Consider the following 21,139-nt stretch of genomic DNA (forward strand, 5'->3'; position numbering starts at 1 on the left):
CTGGGTCTAATCAGTGCCAGCTTTGGCCAGCTAGGAGCAGTATACCAAGAGGAGGCATTTGCTCTGCCTAGAAATCCCTCCCCAAGATACGCAACTCCCAGGCTCCACTTAAGCCCATTTCCTGAGGAAGCCTTCCCAACACCCCTCTCCATCACCATTTCTCCCAGACACACAGGGAACTTCTTCCTTGTTGACTGTATCCATCCTCTCCTCACTGAAGCACAAACCTTGCCAAACCATGGACCTTTGACTGTTTGCTTCACTGTTCTAACCCAGGAACTCAGAATAGTATCCGACACATAACAGAGTTACTCCCCCCACAAAAAAAGGTGAAAAATAGGTACTCATAGTGGAAAAGCCATCACAGGTGTTGTCAATTACAGGTAGAAAAACTTAATTGGTGACTCAAACTTGTAGAAAGAAATGAATGGAAGCCATACTGTTATCCTTATAACCACATTTGCCTCTGCAATCCTCTGTAAGTCTTAACTGGTTATCTTGCAACGATCCAAATATTTGATTTGTGAATGTCAATGATGTTTAGTCAGGAGTATGACTTCAGTCATATGCGATGGTCTACGCCTGTAATCCTAGAATTTGGGAGGTAGAACAGGAAGGTCAGGATTTGAAGGTCATCCCCTACTACATAAGAGCATTCGAGTACTACCTGAGCTATCTGAGACTTTGTCTTACAAAACAAAAGCAACAATAAAAAAGGATAAGAAATAGTGCGATTTCATACAGTTTGCATGTGTGTGCACACTTAGATGTACAAAATATCTGTTTACAAACTGAGCACAATGGCTTACATATGTAATTCTAGCACTCATAAGGCTGGGCAGAACACTCTGCAAGAGTTTGAGGCCATCCTGAGCTGCATAGTGGGTTCCAGGTCAGTCTGGACTACAGAGTGAGACACTGTCTCAAAAATACAGAGAGGCAAGCCGGGTGGTGGTAGCTCACCTTTAATCCCAGCACCCGGGAAGCAGAGGCAAGCGGATCTCTGTGAGTTCGAGACCCACCTGGTCACAAAGTGAGTTCCAGGACAGCCAAGGCTGTTATACAAAGAAGCCCTATCTTGAAAAATCAAAACAAATAAAAATAACAAATCAAAAACCTAATATAAATATATATGGGGGGCTTAGAATGTAGTTCAGTGGCATGTATGACTCTTGGTTTGAGCCCTATAGTTGAAAAAAATAAACTGTTTATGTGCAGATATGTTTTTAATATAAAGAATTAAGGACTCAAGGGTATCTGAAAACTTATGTCTTGTAACTTCTATGCAGGTCACTATGTCCATGGAGCTAACAAACCCACGAGGCAAAGATCCTCTGGCTTGAATAGACCGCTGCTTACTTTGCAGTGAACTGAAAGGGCCTTTCTATGGCTTTTGCTTGGCTGTAGGAAACATCCCTGTACACAATGCTGTATGTGTCCCCAAGTATGCTCCACTGGAGGGACAGCTCTGAATGGAATCTTTATATTTCAGCTGAGGAGATGGACGAAGAATTAGCCATTAAGGTTTTTCCTTTGAGCTCTTTCCATCCTACTGATGCCCAGAGCGGGCCAGGAAGTGCTGGCTGTTCCAAATCCGCTTCCTGAACCTTGGGCCTCTCTGGCCCCGAGCCTCCCTGAGGAACAGCCCATGAATGGAGAGAAGCAGCTGCCTTGAAGGCCCTTTCCTGCTGCCTGTAATGTGTCTTGTTTCCTCATTCCCTACGCTGGAATGCTGCCAGGTCAGACCCAGAATTTAGGATTGTGACCTTGTTCTCTCTCTCTCTCTCTCTCTCTCTCTCTCTCTCTCTCTCTCTCTCTCTCTCTCTCTCGTGTGTGTGTGTGTGTGTGTGTGTGTGTGGCCTATGCCTGGCTAAAGACGTGTGCGTGACCACATGTTCACAGGGGTGCGAATACCTAACATCCACCAACCCTCCAAAGAGCAACAACAGGTACTGAACGAGACACAGTGAGCTGGCTCTGAGTTCGCCCTAGTTTCTCTCTCTCTCTCTCTCTCTCTCTCTCTCTCTCTCTCTCTCTCTCTCTCTCTCTCTCTTTTAATAGCACCCACCATGGCTGGGGAGTTGACCCAGTTGTCATGAGGACCTGAGTTTTCATCCCCAAACCCATGTTAAAAAGCCAGGCATGGTAGTGCACACTTGTGGTCCCAACTTGAAGCAGTAGATCCCTGAGGTTATGGCCAGCCAGGCTAGCCTACTTGGTGAGCTCCAGGTCAACTCTGTCTCAAAAAGCTAGGTAGATGGCTCATAACGTTGAACTCTGGCCTCCATACTCACATGCACATAAGAACACACAGAACAGTAAACCAGTATGACTTCAAATTCAAAAGGAATAAATGAGCACACAGTAGCAAAGGAGATGTCCTTTCTACCACAAGCCAAGTCAACAGTGCCCTCTGCAGAACCTGTCACAAACACCTTTCCAAAATGTCTGGAGATATGTTCAACCATTTTTAGAAAGTTGTATAAATTCCCTGTTTGTGGCATTTTGTACCAAACAGTAATTCTAGAAATCTCACATTGCCCCATGTGCAGCTGGTATTTCTCTCCTTGGTAGACTCGGGAATCTATCAGCAGTCTCTTCCTCACAGACACGGTGATGATGCACAATGAGTCTCCCTGTGTTCTGCCGAGTCTGACGTCAACTTGACACAAGCTAGAGTCATCTGAAAAGAGGGAGCCTCAATGGAGAAAATGTCTCCATAAGACCCAGATGTAGGATCTCTCTCTCTCTCTTCCTCTCTTCTTTCCTCCCTCCCTTCCTTTGTTTTGGTTTTTCAAGACAGGGTTGGCGTTTTCTTAATGAGTGATTGATAGGGAAGGGCCCAGCCTGCTGTGGATAGTGCTATTCTTGGACTGGTGGTCCTAGTTCTATAATAAAGCAGGCTGAGCAGCCATGCTGGGTAAGCCAGTAGACAGCACCCCTCCATAGTTTCTGCATCAGCTCTTCCCTCCAGGTTCCTGCCCTGCTTGAGTTCCTGTTCTGACAGACTATGATGTGGAAGTAAAAGCTATAAATTCTTTCCTCCCCAGCTTTTGGTCATGGCGTTTCACCACAGTGATAGTAACCCTAATTGAGAGACCCTGTACAAGCCAAGCCAAGTCATCTATGGGACAGACACTGACCATTTAGGCACATGGACAGCATTTAATAGCTTTATGACTTTTGATTTTATGGTGGGTTTATTGGGGTAGTAAATACATTTTCAACTTCTGATACTTTCCCCATATAGGGTGGCTTTGTTGGGAACATAACCCCATTCTTGGCAAAGGAGTGCCATGTTCTCAGTAACTCTGTGATGCGTCAAAAGGACTTAGAATCTTTCTGAACATGAAGGTCTTCTTTGTTTTCCCTCAGAACACCCTAGTCATGGTCAGTGTAAGAATCATGGATCTTAACGGCTAGCAGTTCCCTGGCACCTACTGCACTCCAACCAGCCCAGCCCAGAAGCCTCATGACTTGCTTCTTTGATAAGGATCTGAGTGGTTGTGTGGCTATGGAAGCCCACCCCCACTACACACACACACATACAATTACCTCCAGATTGTGTTGGAAAAGGTTAATTTTTCAGAGGCCATCCAACCTCCCTTGATCAAAGTACTTCACGGGTCCTCTCTGAGCTGTGGGGTCAGCTGTCCTGACTGACCTTCACTCTAGTTGACTGGCTGCTCCTTCCCGTGGCCTGTACCTAAGAGAGAACTGATACAGCTGAAGAACCATTGGCCCACTGCAGGTCCTGATCGCACGGTGGGATCAATCCTTGCTGCCTGGCTGCTGGGTCTGGACCTGTAACAAGAATCGGGTCAGCTAACTGCTTTACCAGAAACCGGGGGACAACAATTAGTAAGAGGAATGGACCTACTTATTTTAGGCCAAAACAGGGAGGGAAAAATACCTAGAACTGGGAATGGGGCAGCATTTCACTTTCAAGCGTTTACCCAGCATCTCAATTCAGACCCCCAGAAGGCAGAACTGGGAATGGGACAGCATTTCACTTCCAAGCGTTTACCCAGCATCTCCTCGGGGTTGCATCTGCAAACACAGCAAGGCAGATCACTGCTGCCCCGCAGCAACCCAGATAACAGAAGCAGATACACCTCGGACTGGAGCAGAGAGTTAGTAGCTCCAAGAACCCCACTGAACAGTTGGGTTCTCATGTAGTAGAACATGTGCCTTTTGGCTCACATGTATCATGTGGGCTTCTCCTTGTATGTCATTGTTTAACAACTTCATGCATTACAGGTCTCATTAGGATTTTAATTCTCTATCCAAGGGAGAGAGTCTTAATAGTATCCAGGTCACCTTCAGACACTCAGGCCTGAGCCAGCAGACAGAATTAACTAGCCTTAGAGGTAAGGGTTCAGCCACTCTCAGACAATGGGAGCACCTGTGTACAAACACCGCAGGAACACTGTTCTATCTGAACACACGGGGAGACGGGGAGCAATCTGTTCCATCATCCCTCAGGCCCTGGACTGGGCACTTACCTCACAGCTGGGACTGTCTTAGTTCTTAAGAGTTAACTGCCCTCCACACCAGGAACATGGAGTGAAGCACATTTGAGAACAAGGTCTATTGCTGTGTGTCATATATGTGATGTGTGTGTGGTGTGCTATATGGGGTAGGGAGTGTATGTGGTATAGTGTGTATGTGCACGAGTGTGCGTGCATGTCTGGTGTGGAAGGCTGTGTCTACATGTGAGACATGTATGTATGTATGTATGATTAGATATATGTTGTATTCATATGTGGTTTGAAATATACAATGTGTAGGTGGTATTGTGCATGTATGTATGAGTGTGGTATGGCACGTGGACATGTTGGGGTGCAATGAGGATCGGAACACATAGAGGCATTCAAAAGAGTGACCCACTTCTACCTTGCAGAAACAGTCATGCCTCTTCAGATGTAGAAATCCAAAAGATTCCCCAGTCTTCCTGCTGTCTCCATGCCTTTCAAAAGTCCCAGCACTCCAAATGATCATCTCCACAAACCAATATGTGGGTCTTACGGACGACAGAAAGTGGGGGGACTGGGGACCGAACGTCTCTGTCACACGTCTCTGTGGGACACAGAATGGGGTCTGAGCCAGAGGGTTTGGCGGACAGCAAAGAACTTTTGGTTACACGGCTATTTCAGACCACACTCAGCAGCTCCCGCAGATTTAGGTTGCATGGCTGGCACTCGGGTGTTGCTGGTTAAGCAGCGTAAGCAGATTCTTTAGATATGTACGGGACAGCTAACGACATTGACGGACAAGACTTAGAAAATTAAGAACAGTCATGTGCACTGCTGCCCTCCTGTGCAGCACTGTTGCTGGGAGCAGCTGCCCAGGCCCGTGTAACTGGCTGAATGGACTCTTGCCAAAAGGAAATGGGCAAAGGGGCCGTGTGCAATTTGAGAACAAGTTCTCAGTCTCCTTCTGGCTTGCCACCCCCCCACTTCTCTGTAGGCCACTGGAATTACCTTCGGCAACCTCAAAAGCCAGGGTTTATGGATGGTAGCTGCTGGGACTCCACACCCTCTAGCATGCTGGAATTCATAGAACTCCCCTCATCCCATTCCCTTTTCCAGAGTTATACTGACTGGGGTAATGTTTGCTGTGTGAGACACTGGAGTTCAGCGTTGGCTGCTGATGCCAATATTCATTCTCTCTCTCTCTCTCTCTCTCTCTCTCTCTCTCTCTCTCTCTCTCTCTCTCTCTGTGTGTGTGTGTGTAGGTACACACAGGTGTCCTCATCACCACTAGACAGCCCTGGATCCCTGGAGCTGAAGTTACAGGTAATCGTCAGTCATTTGCCATGAGTGCTAGGAATCTAACACAGGTTGACACAAGCGCTCTTAACCACAGAACCATTTCTCTAGCCCCCCACAGCCAACACTTTACACCTGAGGATGACTGACTGACAATGGAGGCACCGATAGACTGTTAGGAGTCATGGGCACTAACGCAGTAACTAGAGGGGGTCCATGCTACTTCCTGGAAACAGTATTTACTGACAAGCTGATCACTAACGATGGGGACTCTGGGTGATACTTAGGCTTCCAGCACTCAGTTCAGCCTATTTGTGATCTTTACTACCATAAGTTCTGTCCGTTGCCACTTGACAGAACCCTCTGGCCTTTTCTAGTAGGACTTGGTCCTACCCTTGAGAAGTAGCATCATCCAGGGTAGTCTGCCTCTTTCCAGGGGAGTGCCACCAATACATCTCACACCTTCTCAATATGCCTGTGAACAGGGATCCCGCTTAAGACCTGAGTCTGGGCAGGCCATGCCTTAGGAATCCCAGATACACTCTTCAGTGTGGAAAGGATGTCCTAGGGAAATTTCTAGAAGCACTGCTAGCAAGCCCCTTCCAACTTTTCACACTTTTCTCAGTAGTACATGCAGCCAAGCCAGGGTAACTTCCTGATGTCTGAGTCCTAGTGACAGTGTCCAGGGGAGATGCACTCAGAAAAGCAGGGGTAATGACCCCTCAGACCGGGAGTCTCAGGTTCAGGGGTAATGACCCCTCAGACCGGGAGTCTCAGGTTCAGGGGTAATGACCCCTCAGACCGGGAGTCTCAGGTTCAGGTGTGCAAAGCTAAGTTGTTTATCAACAGTGACCAACTTTCTCAGTTACAGTTGAAAAATGTACACTCAACAGACCCTGGGGTATCTAGACATCAGGTCTGCCTTGGGAAATCCAACGGTACAGGGCTGGCTCTAATAACACAGTGGAGCTGAGCTCGAATGAGGCTCTGCCTTCTCTGTGGTCTTGAGCAAGGCCCCTTATGTGATAAAGAAGAGCCTGACACACAGCCCACAGTAAGGGACAGAAATTACTGCTGCTGTTGACAGAGTTCACAGCCCATAGCATCCTGACAGCAAGTGCTTGCTGGCTTAGTTGTGCTCTTTCAGAGACGGAACAAAAACTGGAATTCAGGTTCAGGGTGTGAGGGTCAGGGAGGTAAGTCACAGGCGTTGTGTCCCAGCGGGCCTGGCCTCTTCCCTTAGGGTATCATTACTTCCTTACCTACCTTCCTTCTCCAAGGGCGTAGACGAGGGTGAGGGTCAACTCTGGGAGGTCACTGGCCTCAGCCGTGGAACTGAGGCCTTAGTCTTGGGCCTGTCCTGCTCAGGGCAGCACCCCACCCCCACCCCATTCACTGCTGGTCATCTCAGATTTCATTTTCCAAACTCAAAGGCCTGGATATGAGCCTTTGGCCGCCCACGAAGCAAGCGGCTGTTTTCTGCTTGTGCTTCCTCGTTGGCCTCTCCTCCAGTCTCTCATGAGCTCTGAGTGTGACTGATTCCCACTCAGAAGTACTTCCACTCATGATCCTGAAGCAGCACCAGGCTTCTGCAGAAGGTGCCCTAGTGGAGTGGAGAGCCCAATACAGCTCCCCATACTGTTGTCTTGAGCCACAGGAACAGTCTTGGCACAAGGCTAAAGGCTTTCTCTGATCTCATCTACAAACCTGACTGCTGGCAGATGGCCAGGAGGCCGTATTCCCTAAGGAAACAGGCGCACCTTCCACAAGATCCCAAGGCTACCCTGGGTGAAGCCTTCTTCCTACTCAGACCAGGTTCCTAGGCCAATGCTGACTTCAAGCGCTGCTGTGACTCTCTGGATTCAGTTCCACAAAAAGAAAGAAACATTCCCTAACTGTACCCATATTCCCAGAGAGGTGGACACCCTGACTCAGAATAAAGTGCTACAATAGCGGCCAGGCTCCTGATTCATGTGTACCTTCACAACATCATACTGTTGCTTTTCTTCATTCACTGAGTATCCCAGGAGGCTTCAGACACACCATCTTCCTGCCCAAGCTCCCCAAAGCTGGGATTTAGGTATGCACCACCACACTGGGCTGACATTGCACAGATTGATATCTTTCTATTGTGGAAATACTTGATGGCCAAAAATATAAGAAAATACAAAATCATAAACAGAAGGGAAGACCTGCATCAAATGATTTGTGGGGCTGGAGAGATAGCGCAGTCCTTACAAGAACTTGCTGCTCTCGTAGTGGACTCGGGTTCACTTCCCAGCACCCACATAGGGTGGCCCACAACCTCCTGTAACTCCAGTTCCAGGGGGTCCAATGTCCTCTTCTGGCTTCTGAAGCCACCTGCATGTATACGGTACACACACTCACACACATATACACAAATAAAAAATCTAAAATTATGGTGATGCGTGCCTGAAATCCCAGTACTCAGGAGGATGAGGCAGGAAGGAAGATCTGTCAGTTCCAGGACAACTTGGGCCGTAGAGTTAGGCTGAATCAAAAGGTTAGGATCACATTGCCTAGGGTATTCTTACTTTTACTTGTGAGAAAATTTCCATGTCACAATTTAAGACCCCGTCTTTAGCTGACTGCCTTCTCTTCCCCTGACTGGATGCTCCTATTTGTAAGGACTGCTCTCTGAAGGAGTGTGTTCTGGCTGGGCGCGGACCCACCTCAGTGCTCTGGTGCCGGGAGTCAGTTTCCCTTTCTTTGGCAGATGCCCACTCTGGCAGCATTCATGTAGGGCACCAATTTTTCTTACTCACAAATTCTCTTTACCGACTTCTCCAGAGAAATAACCTTCACCCACTTGGAACCTGAATCTCCCAGGAGCTAGAAGCCTTTATGTCAGACCTACAGGACCAAGCCGGGCTCCTGGCTTCTCACCAGCCAACCACTTGCCCTGACAGGGTAGGCACCAGACAGTGTTTTCCCAGACTCTGAGACTGACTAGTTCCCCTTGAGGGGACCCTGCAGACTGCTGGGAAGGCTGACATTTATCACGTTGTCAGGCATCAGTTGAGACAGGCGTTTAGGTGAGGGCCCAGTGACACAGGACAGCATGAGGAAGCCAGATTGAGTCTACACCCTGCCCCTTCTGTGTATCAGCTCTGAAAACTAGGCAAATTACTAAGTTTCTCAGCTTGCTGTGTTTTTGTTCTGTTTTGTTACATCTTCCCTCTAGGGCTCTGTGGAAACTGAGATATGAGTTTCTGACTCAGATCACACCGCACCCCAGGCACTCACCCACAGGGAACAATTTTCTGCCCAATTGTTCCATCATATCTGCCGTCCCCTAGGAAGTACCAATGAGTTCATGTTTTCAAGTTTCATCTTCTTGGAGAGAATGTTCTCCAACGCCCAGTGTGTCGGTCCAGAAGCCTACAGACTTTGCTGGTCCAGTGCTTAGGGCAGAAAACGCCCAACTGAAGGACTGGCTACTCCTAGTTCATCAAGGCCACCAAGCTCATTCCTGGAGAAAACAAAACAACCAAAGCCCTCACCCTATCTTCACGTACTCCTGTGTGTCATGGGACAGTCACCTGTGTCAGCTTGGGGATCCTCTTAATGTAACTCTCCAGAACTCAGGCTCTGCCTTCCTCTCTGGTCCAAATCTCTCCCACCTCTACTTCCTCACAGTCCTGGGCCAAACTCATCCCAGGTAAGATGAAAATGAAGGAGAAAGGACTGGGTAGAAATTATGGTTCAGAAACATTCATTAATCCAGTGTTCTCAAACTTTGGTAGTAGGATCACTGGTAGTTTTTCTTTGTGGCAGAGTCTAATGTAGCTAAAGATGCGTCAAACCCATGGTCCTCTGCCTCTCCCATGCTGGGGTCACAGGTGCTGCCGCAGTTCCTCTGGTAGAGCTGCTTTGCTTTTCTGTGTTGGAGATGGAACCTAGGGCCTGGCCATGCTAGGCTCACCCTCTACCCCTGAGCTATACCCTCAGCAGCCTCACTTGTAAAGAATTCTAAATCCCTTATGATGGCTACAATTAAATTACAATTTCTAGGCATGGACGCCCGGCACAGTGTCAAGCTCAAGATCCTGTGCATGAGCCTCTCTTGCTCATGGGCCTGGATGAGCCTGGCCTAGATGGAGGTCAAGGTGACGTATGTTCAAGGTGACAGACCATAGGCATTCCAGGGAGGCAGCACAGAACCTGGGCCTGGAATGGTGGCGGACACTGGTCTGTTCCGGATGAACCCTTAGAACTGGAATACAGGGCTGTTCTGAGATCAGATACATCTCACAGTGATATACACTTATGACACTAAAAGTCATCTGAACGGTAGGAGACAATGACAGCCACCTCTGGGTGGCACTGGATTATAGACACGGAGCTTCTGCATCCTGAAAAGGCTAAGTTTTTCTCTCCCCACAACTAGGCATCGAGCCCTTGCTCAGACCATGTCTATAAGAGCACTTTACGAATGACTCTCATAACAATCAGCTTTGTCTAATTTACTGGTGAGCTGGCTCCAGTCCTGGCCATCTCCTAAACAGCTAAATCAGAGCAGCTTGGACACAGGAGGTGACACCCAGGACACAACAACTCCTCTCTGGTGAACTTGCTCTTGCTTGTGACATTCTGGGGGCCAAACTGATGGCATCACTATCTGAGGCCCATATGAGCCGTGTGGGGTTCAAACCCCTGCTGGGCTGTGATGATGGGGCCCTGGCGGGGATCAGCAGCTCAGAACACAGTTATGCTCACCACAGAGCACACTCCACACACGGAAACAGGGGCTATGATACGGTCCTTCTGTTCCGGCTCAGAAGTAAAGCGAAGTCCTATCCCAGAGCATGGACCTCAGACTCAGAAGAGGCCACCCGGCTGGAGGGGAAGAGACCTATCTGACACCTATGTGAAAGGTGCTGGAGACACGCAGAACAATTGTAGAGATGCCAGTGCCCACGTCCCGTTCCACAAGTGAGACCCTGAACATATATCGAAGGGTTGTGTCTGTCCTGGGAGCCAAAAGTCCAGCCAGCACCACGTGGACTCCTGTGCAGCTCCTGAGCCTGCTTGGCCCCTTTAGTCTGTGTGACTGTGTGCAGCAGTGCCTGAGACACACAGAGCTGTGTGCAGACGCTCCTAGCTGTCTGCCAGCCTTGCTCTTCTTCTTGTTCCCACCCAGCAGCATCTCAGGTAGTTCCACACCCTGGGTGGGAGTCCTGCTGACTCCAGTCTGTCGCGGAACAAGGCCAATTGCCCTGATGTTTGTCTTTTCTCTTCTCCTAAGCTAACATCCTTTCCTTGATCTGGGCAGAGGAGGGTCTGTGAGGCCCTGGTCACTCCTGCACCAGGAAATTGATGAGGGCAGTCCTGGGGGAGAGGAAGGACTTCTTGATGCTTCTCCCCTGCAACAGCCGGGTGCCCAGCTCACTCTGGAGAACCAACTCGTGGACTTTGTCTTGGTCCTGGGCAACTTGTTGGGGCACAGGGATCTTGCCGTAGGCCTTGTTGTTGATCTGAAAAGGAAAAGAGCAGAGAGTGAGGAGAGTCCTCAGGGAGGCGGCTGTCAGGGTGCTTCAACTCCTAAGCTAAGGACTTCCTAAACATGGGCTTCCTAAGTCCACGTCTGGTGCAGGTACAGTGTGGCAAGGCTTGCTGGCAGCCTGCAGGGACTTGCTGCTTCTCAGTCTCCAGGGTGGGTGTGATGCTGGCACTTTCCACAATACATGATCATTTTGTTTATTCTCTTCCTTCTTATGTGCTTTTCTGTCTGTCTGGGCTTTAAACTCCTTGAGGATAGGAACCCTCTTGTCCCACTGGATTTTTTGTTCTTGTTGAGACAAAGTCGTATCATGTATCCCTGGCTAGCATCCAACTTACAGTGGTCCTCCTGCCTCAGAATATCAGAGTAAACCACTGTGCCTGGCTTTTGTTTGATTTTGTATCCCTATGACCTAGCACTATGCCTGGCCTAGAGTCAGGACTGGGTGAGCTGCTTCCTTAACTACAAATGGTGTAGCCTCCGATAAAACAAGGAAAGCCACATTTGGATGAACATGACCTAGTTCCACTGCACTTATCTTCCAGATGATCAGGTAAAAAGCCTGTCCTGGTCTCCTCACCTTCTGCCACTTAAGCCATTAACAGATGTCTCTAAAACTGTCTCACACGAAACACATCGATTCTGCACAGAGGGGAACCTACAGGGATCTAGTTTTGACATTAAACGTTTACAGAAAAAAAAAAAAAAAAACAAAAAAACTACTCTTTCTGGGTCTGGTGGCACAGGCCTGTAATTCCAGATATCTTGGAGGTTGAGGCAAGAGGATCAAGCTCAAGGTCAGTTTGGGCAATTTACTGAGACCCTGTCTCAAAGTAAAACGTAAGAAGAGGTTGGGGCCGGGCAGTGGTGGCGCACACCTTTAAATCCCAGCACTCAGGAGGCAGAAACAGGTGGATCTCTTGAGTTTGAGGCCAGCATGGTCTACAAGAGCTAGTTCCAGGACAGGCTCCAAAGCTACACAGAGAAACCCTGTCTCGAAAAACAAACAAAAAAGAAAGAAAGAAAGAAAGAAAGAAAGAAAGAAAGAAAGAAAGAAAGAAAGAAAGAAAGAAAGAAAGAAAGAAAAGAAGAGGATTGGGAATGCAGCTAAGACACTACTTGTGGAGAATGAATGCCCTGGGCTCTAGGTTCAACCCCAGAACCTAAAAACAAACTAAAACAAAAATTTGAACCTTGAACTTCCCCTCATTCATTACCCTTATATATTGAAAATGGTGCAGTTTGCCAAAAATAAAAATAAAATGGGGAAAAGAGTTTTATGTAACTTTACTAAAATATGCTTGACAGAGACATTAATTTTTTTATTTTATTTTACATGAGTGGGTGGTTTGCCTGCATATATATCTATGCACCACATGCGTGCTGGTTGCCAGTACAGGCTGGAAGGGGCAGCAGAGCTCCTGGTACTGTAGTAACAGGTAGTGTGAGCCACTACATGGGTGCTGGGAATCAAACCTAGGTCCTCCAGAAGAGCATGCAGTACTCTTAACCACCGAGCCGTTTCTCCAGCCCTACAGAGGTATTATTTACTGACAGACGTGTGTCACCTTCTCTGTATCTCCCCACCTTGTCCCCTCAAGTCTACCAGGTGCTCCTATGCAGCAGGAAGACACCGGAGTCACTAAGGCAGACCGGGCTGGTATTTCCCCTTTCTAAGTCCTTCCAGGCCCCGAGAGTTGAGGCTTGCATGCTTCTGGGATACAGTGAAGGAACACGGAAGGGAACACAGACCTCTGTGCTGTAAGGCTGGCTTGGGGACTGGGTCGATGGGTCACTGGTAGGAGAGGGACAGTCTGCAGACCAGTCTAGCACCACGGCTGTAGGAGTCACTCACCAGAACGGCCATCTGAACCATATCAGGCTGCTGAAGGAACTGTGAGTCCACCGTGGGCCAGGCCTGCAGCATCACACCAGTGTCCCAGGCATAGTGGTCACAGAGCTTGCTTGGTACCAGCGCCAGGCCTGCAACACAAGGCACAGAAGGTCAGACCACTCTGAACACAGAGGACTCATGCAAGGCTGCCCTTGGCTTCGAGCCTTCCGAGGAAGCTAGGGATGCCATAACATGACATTTTCCATGAGGCTGCGGACCGGCTACTCCGAGGGGTGCTAGTGCCTTTTGTTTTGTTGGCTTCTGTCTTGGGTTCCTGTGCCAGCATCAGAGATTTCTTGTTAATTTTTAAAACCTTATCTTATTTGACATTATTGTGACTTATGATCAGCGGGGTAGAAGTGAAGACTTTTTAGAGCCTGAGAACCAAGCGGTGCCCTGGTGCCCAGGGAGGAGCTGACCTCTTCCCACAGCTGGTCTGTGACCTCGTGTTCCACGCAGCCTTTCTATAAAAAGCATGCAGAGATGTGAAGATGGGTGGACATGGTACTCTGAAATGAGCAGAAAAATAAGACTGCCGATGTTCTGGGGTTACCCCTTCGCTGGGGAAGGAATGTCTCCTGAGAACAGGTTGTCTTTGCAGCTTCTCCTGTCATGAGTACCTTGGTCTTTGGTATCAAAATCTTGTCTGGTCCTTTTCCACATAGAGTGCACTGGACAGAAGGATGTTCTCAGCCCTCCTGAGAACTTAGCTCTCACCCTACTACATATTCTAGCCTCTGGCTCAGGGTAGGCCACATGAAGGTGGTCAGGTATAAAGCCTCTCAAGGCTTCTTCCAGAGAGTGCAGGGGTTTCTCCCTTCCGTCTTTTAGGGCTAGGAACGGACCCCTCAGACATGCTAAGTATATGTTCCACCATTAATCTATACCTCAAGATCCCCCTTTTCTTTCTTAAAATATTTATTTTTTTATTTTTATTTTATACATATTAGTGTTTTTGCCTTCATGTGTGTCTGTGAGGGTGTCGGACACTCTGGAACTGGAGTCACAGACAGTTGTGAGCTGCCATGTGGTTGCTGGAAATTGAACCTAAGTCCTCAAGAGTAGTCAGTGCTCTTAACTGCTGAGCCATCTCTCCAGCCTCCCTTTTTTTTTAAAAAAACACTGTTTTACAGGTTTCCACAAGAAGCAGTTATTGCTTTTATACATACATATGTGTGTGTATTACAGTTGTGCTGAATGAGCCTGGGCTTTGCACACGCTAGGCAAGTGCTCCACGCATACATATGTGTGTGTGTTACAGTTGTGCTGGTGATGAACCGGGTGCACACGCTAGGCAAGTGCTCCACACATACATGTGTGTATGTATGTTACAGTTGTGCTGGTGATGAACCGGGTGCACACGCTAGGCAAGTGCTCCAGCATGCGACACTCACAGCTCTGAAATTGGAAAAGATATTGAAGTACAGAGTTTGTCCCGTACTGTGAAATCAGTTCAAGAATTTTCTTTTGGTTTCTTTGAAAGGTTTCATTCTCCTTCCTATTTAACTTTCAAATTTAGTAGTAATTTTGTTTATAATATAAAAAATTATCTTCAGGGCTGGAGAGATGGCTCAGCGATTAAGAGCATTGCCTGCTCTTCCAGAGATCCTGAGTTCAATTCCCAGCAAGCACATGGTGGCTCACAACCATCTGTAATGAGGTCTGGTGCCCTCTTCTGGCCTGCAGGCATACAAGCAGACAGAATACTGTATACATAATAAATAAATATTTTAAAAAATTATCTTCAAAATTACAAACTTTCCAAACTAAGTTTGTTTGCATAGAGCTTCCTTCCCTATTGATTTGTAGGTTTTCCTACAAAATATTATTATTTTGTAATAAATTGGTTTGGTTTGGTAGCATGAACACTGTCCTGAGTCTGACATTAGCATTGCACACACACACAGGATCAGCTTTATTCAAACATGTGTTAGTAATCGCTGGCTGTGCCCACCACAAGCTCCCCGTCTTCTCACAGACCCAAACTCACAGTCCTTAGGTGGGCCTGTGTTGTGGACCAACCACTGATAGCGCTGACGCGTTCTACCTCACTGGTCTCTGCCTCGACTCTGGCATATTCATTCAGCGCAGCTTTGTAAGTTTTCCTACCTGACACTCAGGTGATCCTGTATTGCCAGGTACTGGCAGGGAAGTGAAGACCCCTTAGAGCCAAAGTACAAGACATGACCTCCCCCTGGTGCCCAGCTGGCCCTGGCCTGAGCTGCTGTACTTCTCAATGGTCTTAATGCAGAGAAGATTCCAACTTCTTCCTCCTCTAAAAGTAAGATGGAGGTCACCAGAAGCAGATAATCATGTCTTTATTTGCTGAGCTGGTGGTGGTTTGTCCTGTGACCCAGATGTAACGGGAAGGTTTCCAAAACCTCCGTATGGAAGTCATACAGGATGTCTAGGAGATGAAAGGGTCTTGGATGAAATGTTCTGGACAGAAGCTGTTACACATTCCACTCAAAACACAAGGAAGCCCAGATTTCCTGGCGTAATCAGGATGCTTATTTATAGGTACAGTGTTTCACCAGGCTTTCCCTGGATGGTGCGGCTCAGCTGCAGGGGGTGGAGCTCGGGGCCCTGCATATGTGCAAGTTTTTGCCACTTTGCTCTTTTAAGTGAAAATACCCAACATGCTCACGGCAAACACAACACAGCCAAGGTGACAGGTCAAAGAGGGAAGGTCTGGGTGCAGAGATAGCGCCAAGGCTCTGGCACGCAGGGCTGGCATGCAGGGCTATCACGCAGAGCCAGCTGCACCCCTTCCATCCCCACCTCTGGAGAGCTGACCTTCTTGTAGAAAATAAAACTCCCCCATCCCACCGAGAGTACAGGACACCGGGCTGCCTTGGTGGCCCACAGTGATTGCTGGGGGCGGTCACAGTTTCTGTGTATGGCAGCCCTCTCCTGGTGGCATTCCGGGGCCTGTCTCTAGTCTCATCTCCCCATCCTTGACTGTGCTAGCTGCTTCCCCTGAGTATGCCAGGAGGGCCTGAACCTGTGCTGACACTGAATGCAGCGGCCTTGGCAATGTCAAGAAAATGCACAGGAAGCAAGGCCACTTCACGCTGACCTTTCCCAGAGACATGAATTTGCTCGCATGCCTTTGGAAGAACAACATCCCCATTGCACCAGAGGCCGGGGTGTGGCTCAGTGGTGGAGCTGGTAGAGCTCATACTTAGCGAGCACAAAGATGGACTCGATTTCTAACACCAGAAACTAAGGATAAACATACAAAACAACAGCAACAACAACAAACCCGAGACAAAAACAATCAGAGGACCTGGTGGAATGGAGACTCGGTGTCTGGACGAACACTTGTGGAAGTGGCTTGGACAACAAAACAGATAAAATCTGAACTTAATTCGTGAGTTCACAATGAAGACAGGTCAGGGATGAATGGATAAGGCAAAAGTGTTCGTCAAGCAAGCTCGATGATCTGAGCGTGGATGCCCAGAACTGATACAAAAATTGGACACAGAAGCCCAAGCATCTGTAGTCCAAGATGCTGCTACGGGGACACAGAAGGCAGACACCAGGACATCTCTAGTATCTCTCAGGCCTGCTAACCTGGCTTACAGAGTGGTTAATACCGGTCTCAAAACAAAGTAGAAAGATGAGGACTGACACCCAAAGGTTGTCCTGTGACCTTCACATTCATGGCACATACACACCCACACCCACATCAAAGCATGCATGTACACACACACACACGCACACACACACACACACACACACACACACACACACACACACAGTGAGCGGCTGAACCCTCAAGGGATGAAGAGCACTCTGACTAAGACCTTTGCTGAGCTACACAAATAATGATCAATGAGAGGCTTGGGCAAATGCTCGTCAGTAGTAACTAGTTAGACAAGGACCCTCTTACGTACCTGCCCAGAGCTCTGAGGTTATGTGAGGAGCCATGGGGGCAGCCATCACCAGCAGGGCACACAGAGCATCCTCAAACTCAGGGCTGTGGAGAACCACTCTCTCAGAGGCTTGCTAGGGAAAAGGAAGGAACATTTAAGACTGGGGTACAAAATAAGCAGGGGCAAGACAGGCCATGAATGAAGTAGAATCTGGAGGCTCAGCAGGTGGGAGAAACATTCTTTATTACGGCTTTGATTCTCATACTCAGTCCTCACAACTGCCCTTCAAGAGCAGGGTTTGTTCCTCATCTGACCGAGGAAGAGGCTAAGCCTCAGCAAGGAGGAAAACTGTTCTGGGAACAAGGTCAGAACTTGTAAGCACCCTGCAAGGTTTCCTGTGTGTTGTGGCCCAGGGGAAAACGCAGAGAACTGTTGCCTAAGGTTTTCCTGGGGATACCAGGGTGTAGGTTCTCTCTATCCACAATTATTGACAAGTTCTTCCTTAGCAGAAAAAACTGGAGTTACATGTAGCAAACTGGTGAGGGGACTGAAAAGGACAGCTCCTTTATCACTGGGAGTAACAACTCTGCTCCATCTAGGTTAAATAATACAAACAGTAACAATGCCACAATGCCAAGGAAACTGCCTGACATGCACAGGAAATCAGGCAGTAGGGGATTAAGGTTAGAACAGAGAGAGGCCTAAGCCTGGCCCTGGCTTTGCTCCTACTCATTCAGACATGGCATCTAATCTCCGGGGCCTCTATGTCCTCTCACAGAAGACTGGAGATAAAAAAGGCTTTAAGCTAGGAGGCAGAAGCAGGAAGATCATCATAAGTCAAAGGCCAGCCTGCGCTATGTAGCAAGACCCTGTCTCAGAAAAGTAAACAGCTTTGCTCAGACAACCTTTAAAACCTTGGGGCTGGAGAGAGGGCTCAGAGATAGAGCACGGGCCGTTCTTCCAGAGGTTCTGAGTTCAACTCCCAGTAACCACATGGCAGCTCATAACCATCTATAATAAGATCTGGCGCCCTCTTCTGGCCTGCAGGCACACATGCAGACAGAACACTGCAGACATAATAAATAAATAAATCTTTATCCTTGAAGCAGTAAGTTCCCACCCTAGCACTTCTAGCACTTTCCCCTCCCTCCTCAGTTACTGAGTGGGGCCCAGGTACTTACCAAGAGGGAACTGCTGAGTCCCATCAGCTGAGAAACTGCAGAATTCAGCGCAAAGTCCTCTGTGAAATGGGTGGTTACCTGTTGGCAAAAAAAATATTGATTTTTACTACCTTTCTTCAGAAATTCTTTTTAGCTTTACAGAAGACAACTGAATGATAAAAAGAAGCTAACTGGATATAACAAAAGATACTTATAAATACATTTATTGCCTTGAATATGCCTAGATTTTATGAGCACGAAGACTTTTAAATTCAAAGTCAATGCTGTTTTACTGTTAAGACTGCCTCTCTTTCCACATCTGAGACCGTGCTGCTTCCCACAACAGAGGCTTAAGGAGACAACGCTGGCTGCTTGAGCAGGGGCAGTGGCAAGCAGCATAGAGACAACAGTGGATAAAGCAGGCGATGCAGACCACTGTAGAGCGCTCGGAGCGAGGCCTGGAGCAAGATTCCCCACCACTGCAGAAAAGAAAATGCCACACCTTTGAGATGCCAAGAGTTCCCAGCTGTTGAAACAACTCGTCAAAGATCTGACCTATGCTCCAGAGAGAACATGCATGGTATAAGAGCAATAATTTGGCACCAGTCGGATCCCCAGAGTTGGATGGAAATAAAGTTGAAGAAATGCCATTAGACAGGCATGCTAGACCCAGGTCAGGTCACAAAAACCAACAGAAACCCTGCTATGCCATTAATGTCATCCGAGCTACAGTCCAGGCGAGAAGTGGCCTCGGATGACTTCGCAGGCTTGAATCAGCCCCCTTTCTTTTTAATTCAGGGAGGAACCCAGGCGTGGGCACGGGTTACCACCAACCTACATCCAACCCTAAATTAACGAGTAAAAAAAAAAAAATCAGCCCAAGAAGAATTTGTGTTATCAGATACCCACGAAAAATAACCTCGTATTTAGAGAGATTAACCTAAAACAAGTCCTTTGGACACTGTGTACCCAAGTAAGCAAGCAGACGAACTCCCGATGAGTTCAGGGAGCGTGGATCCTCGTTAGCCGTAGGATTCTGAGCAAGACATCTGACCTGCCTGGGTCTTAAACTCATCTATAAAACGAGACGGGATTTTATGGCATTCTGTTTCTTTCGTCTCTGCACCCGTTAACACAATGTGCCATGCCTCATTAGAGATTGGCTTCATCTGCAGGTCAACTCCAGAGACTCAGGAAAGAGGTGGCTTCCTAAGGTCACGGTGGAAGAAGGTGACAGGGTGGGAGGGACAGCCATTCTTTAGAAAGCATAGCTTTCCATCAGGAAGTCTCAGTAAAACAGCAAAAACAGTGGCAGTGGCAGCAATTAATCAAGGCATCGGGTCTATCTCACAAGGAAAGAAGACCCACTGGGCCCTCAGGGTGTGCAGGGTGTGCAGACCACTGGGCCCTCAGGGTGTGCAGGCTGCGCAGACCACTGGGCCCTCAGGGTGTGCAGGCTGCGCAGGACACTGGGCCCTCAGGGTGTGCAGGGTGTGCAGACCACTGGGCCCTCAGGGTGTGCAGGCTGTGCAGAACACTGGGCCCTCAGGGTGTGCAGGCTGCGCAGACCACTGGGCAAAGGCTCCCTCAGAGTGAGCAGTGACACAGTTAGTTACCCAAGGTCTGTGGGTTCTGACCTGAGCTATGACTGCGTTTTTGTACTCCCAGAGGTTTCGGGCCTTGGTTTTCTCCTTGTTGTTCAGCAGCTGAGGCTGGGGGACTGACCCAGAGGTCCTGGCCTCAATGAATCGCGTTGTCAGGGACCACAGCCGCTGCTGCCATCTCAGTACTCCAGGGAGAGCGTCCGCTGCATTTTGTGGCAATCAAGAAGACAAAGAAAGAGTACTGGTAAGAAGGAATGAGAAAAGCCCCATGGTCCTTCCAGAATCCTCCCTAACCCTAACCCCTTTTGGTCTCCCTGGTATTCTGAGCAGAGGCAGCAGGGCTGCTCAGCAGTTGCCATCTGTACTGGGCTGGGCATCAGCACCCTGCCTTCTGGTCAGCAAGTTTACTCTGACAGACAGGCCTTGGGGCCAACAGCGTACACAAGACAGTTGCCGATACTAGGGAAGCTGGGGCCTCATGAGGACAGGTAGCAGTGGGAGTGGTTGTACAACCCCTCACCTCGCCAGAGGTGTGTGTGTCACCGCGTCTAGCAGTCAGACAGTGGTTGCTCTGACCTGGGGAAGCAGAACAGCACATGTGGTGGTCCTGGATCAAGTAAGTGGGGGTACAGATGCCTGAACCCCGTGGCCACTGGGTTGGGCATTCTCAAGAGAGGGGACACAGTGGGGACGGCTGTGAGAAGCAGATACGGGGACCTGCCCAGTAGAAAGGGGAAAGCCGAGCCACTGCCTTCACTGCTCTGTGTGTCCCGCCTGTTTCTCCAGGCAGTTTGTCAGGGTGGTATCTGTCACCTCTGTCCAGACCCACTGCCACAAGACGTAGTGAGAAACCAGCCTATCCTGAGATAAAATGGATTCCTTTCACTTCCCACATCCACATCCACATCCACACAGATCTCAAGGGCAAAATGAAAGCTTTGGAAAGACAAATCTCCCGGGGGAAGTGAAGCTAGCAGGGAGTGGCTGATGTTACACGTGATCCCAGGATCCAGGCATCATGTTGGGGAGGGAGGACTCTGTTCTAGAAAAAACTTTCAGGAAGTGTGGAAAGAAGAGTTGCTTCTGCAGCTCAGCAGGCCTAGGTAAGAGCAGGGGGTCGGTCTTCAAGGAAACAGTTGTCCAGAGACCACGCTATAATCAGCACAGAGCCTGCGCTGGGCCCCACTGCCAGCAAGTGTACGGGGAGGAGTGGGATTATGCGTACGCAGTGGGAACCCCCTCTCCTCTCCCCACCTAAGGACCCCAGGCCCCTGAACAATGGAGAGCTAGGGTCTTAGAGAGGGACAG

At 48.6% G+C, this 21,139-nt stretch overlaps 1 protein-coding gene across 1 annotated transcript in view; it reads right to left on the minus strand.

Moving 5' to 3' along the window:
* Positions 1-10,232: 10,232 nt before the first annotated feature.
* Lars2 (leucyl-tRNA synthetase 2, mitochondrial) overlaps positions 10,233-21,139 on the minus strand; it is an 89,656-nt gene continuing 78,749 nt past the window's right edge. The window contains 5 exon segments of the mRNA XM_050141621.1: positions 10,233-11,269; positions 13,151-13,278; positions 17,089-17,200; positions 18,249-18,326; positions 19,865-20,034. Of these exon segments, the coding sequence (XP_049997578.1) occupies positions 11,090-11,269; positions 13,151-13,278; positions 17,089-17,200; positions 18,249-18,326; positions 19,865-20,034 (668 nt within the window). The 3' untranslated portion in view covers positions 10,233-11,089.

The sequence above is a fragment of the Alexandromys fortis genome, unplaced genomic scaffold (genome assembly GCF_014885135.2).
Source record: "Alexandromys fortis isolate MF-2015 unplaced genomic scaffold, M_Fortis_MF-2015_v1.1 scaffold_44, whole genome shotgun sequence".
Lineage (NCBI taxonomy): Eukaryota > Metazoa > Chordata > Mammalia > Rodentia > Cricetidae > Alexandromys > Alexandromys fortis.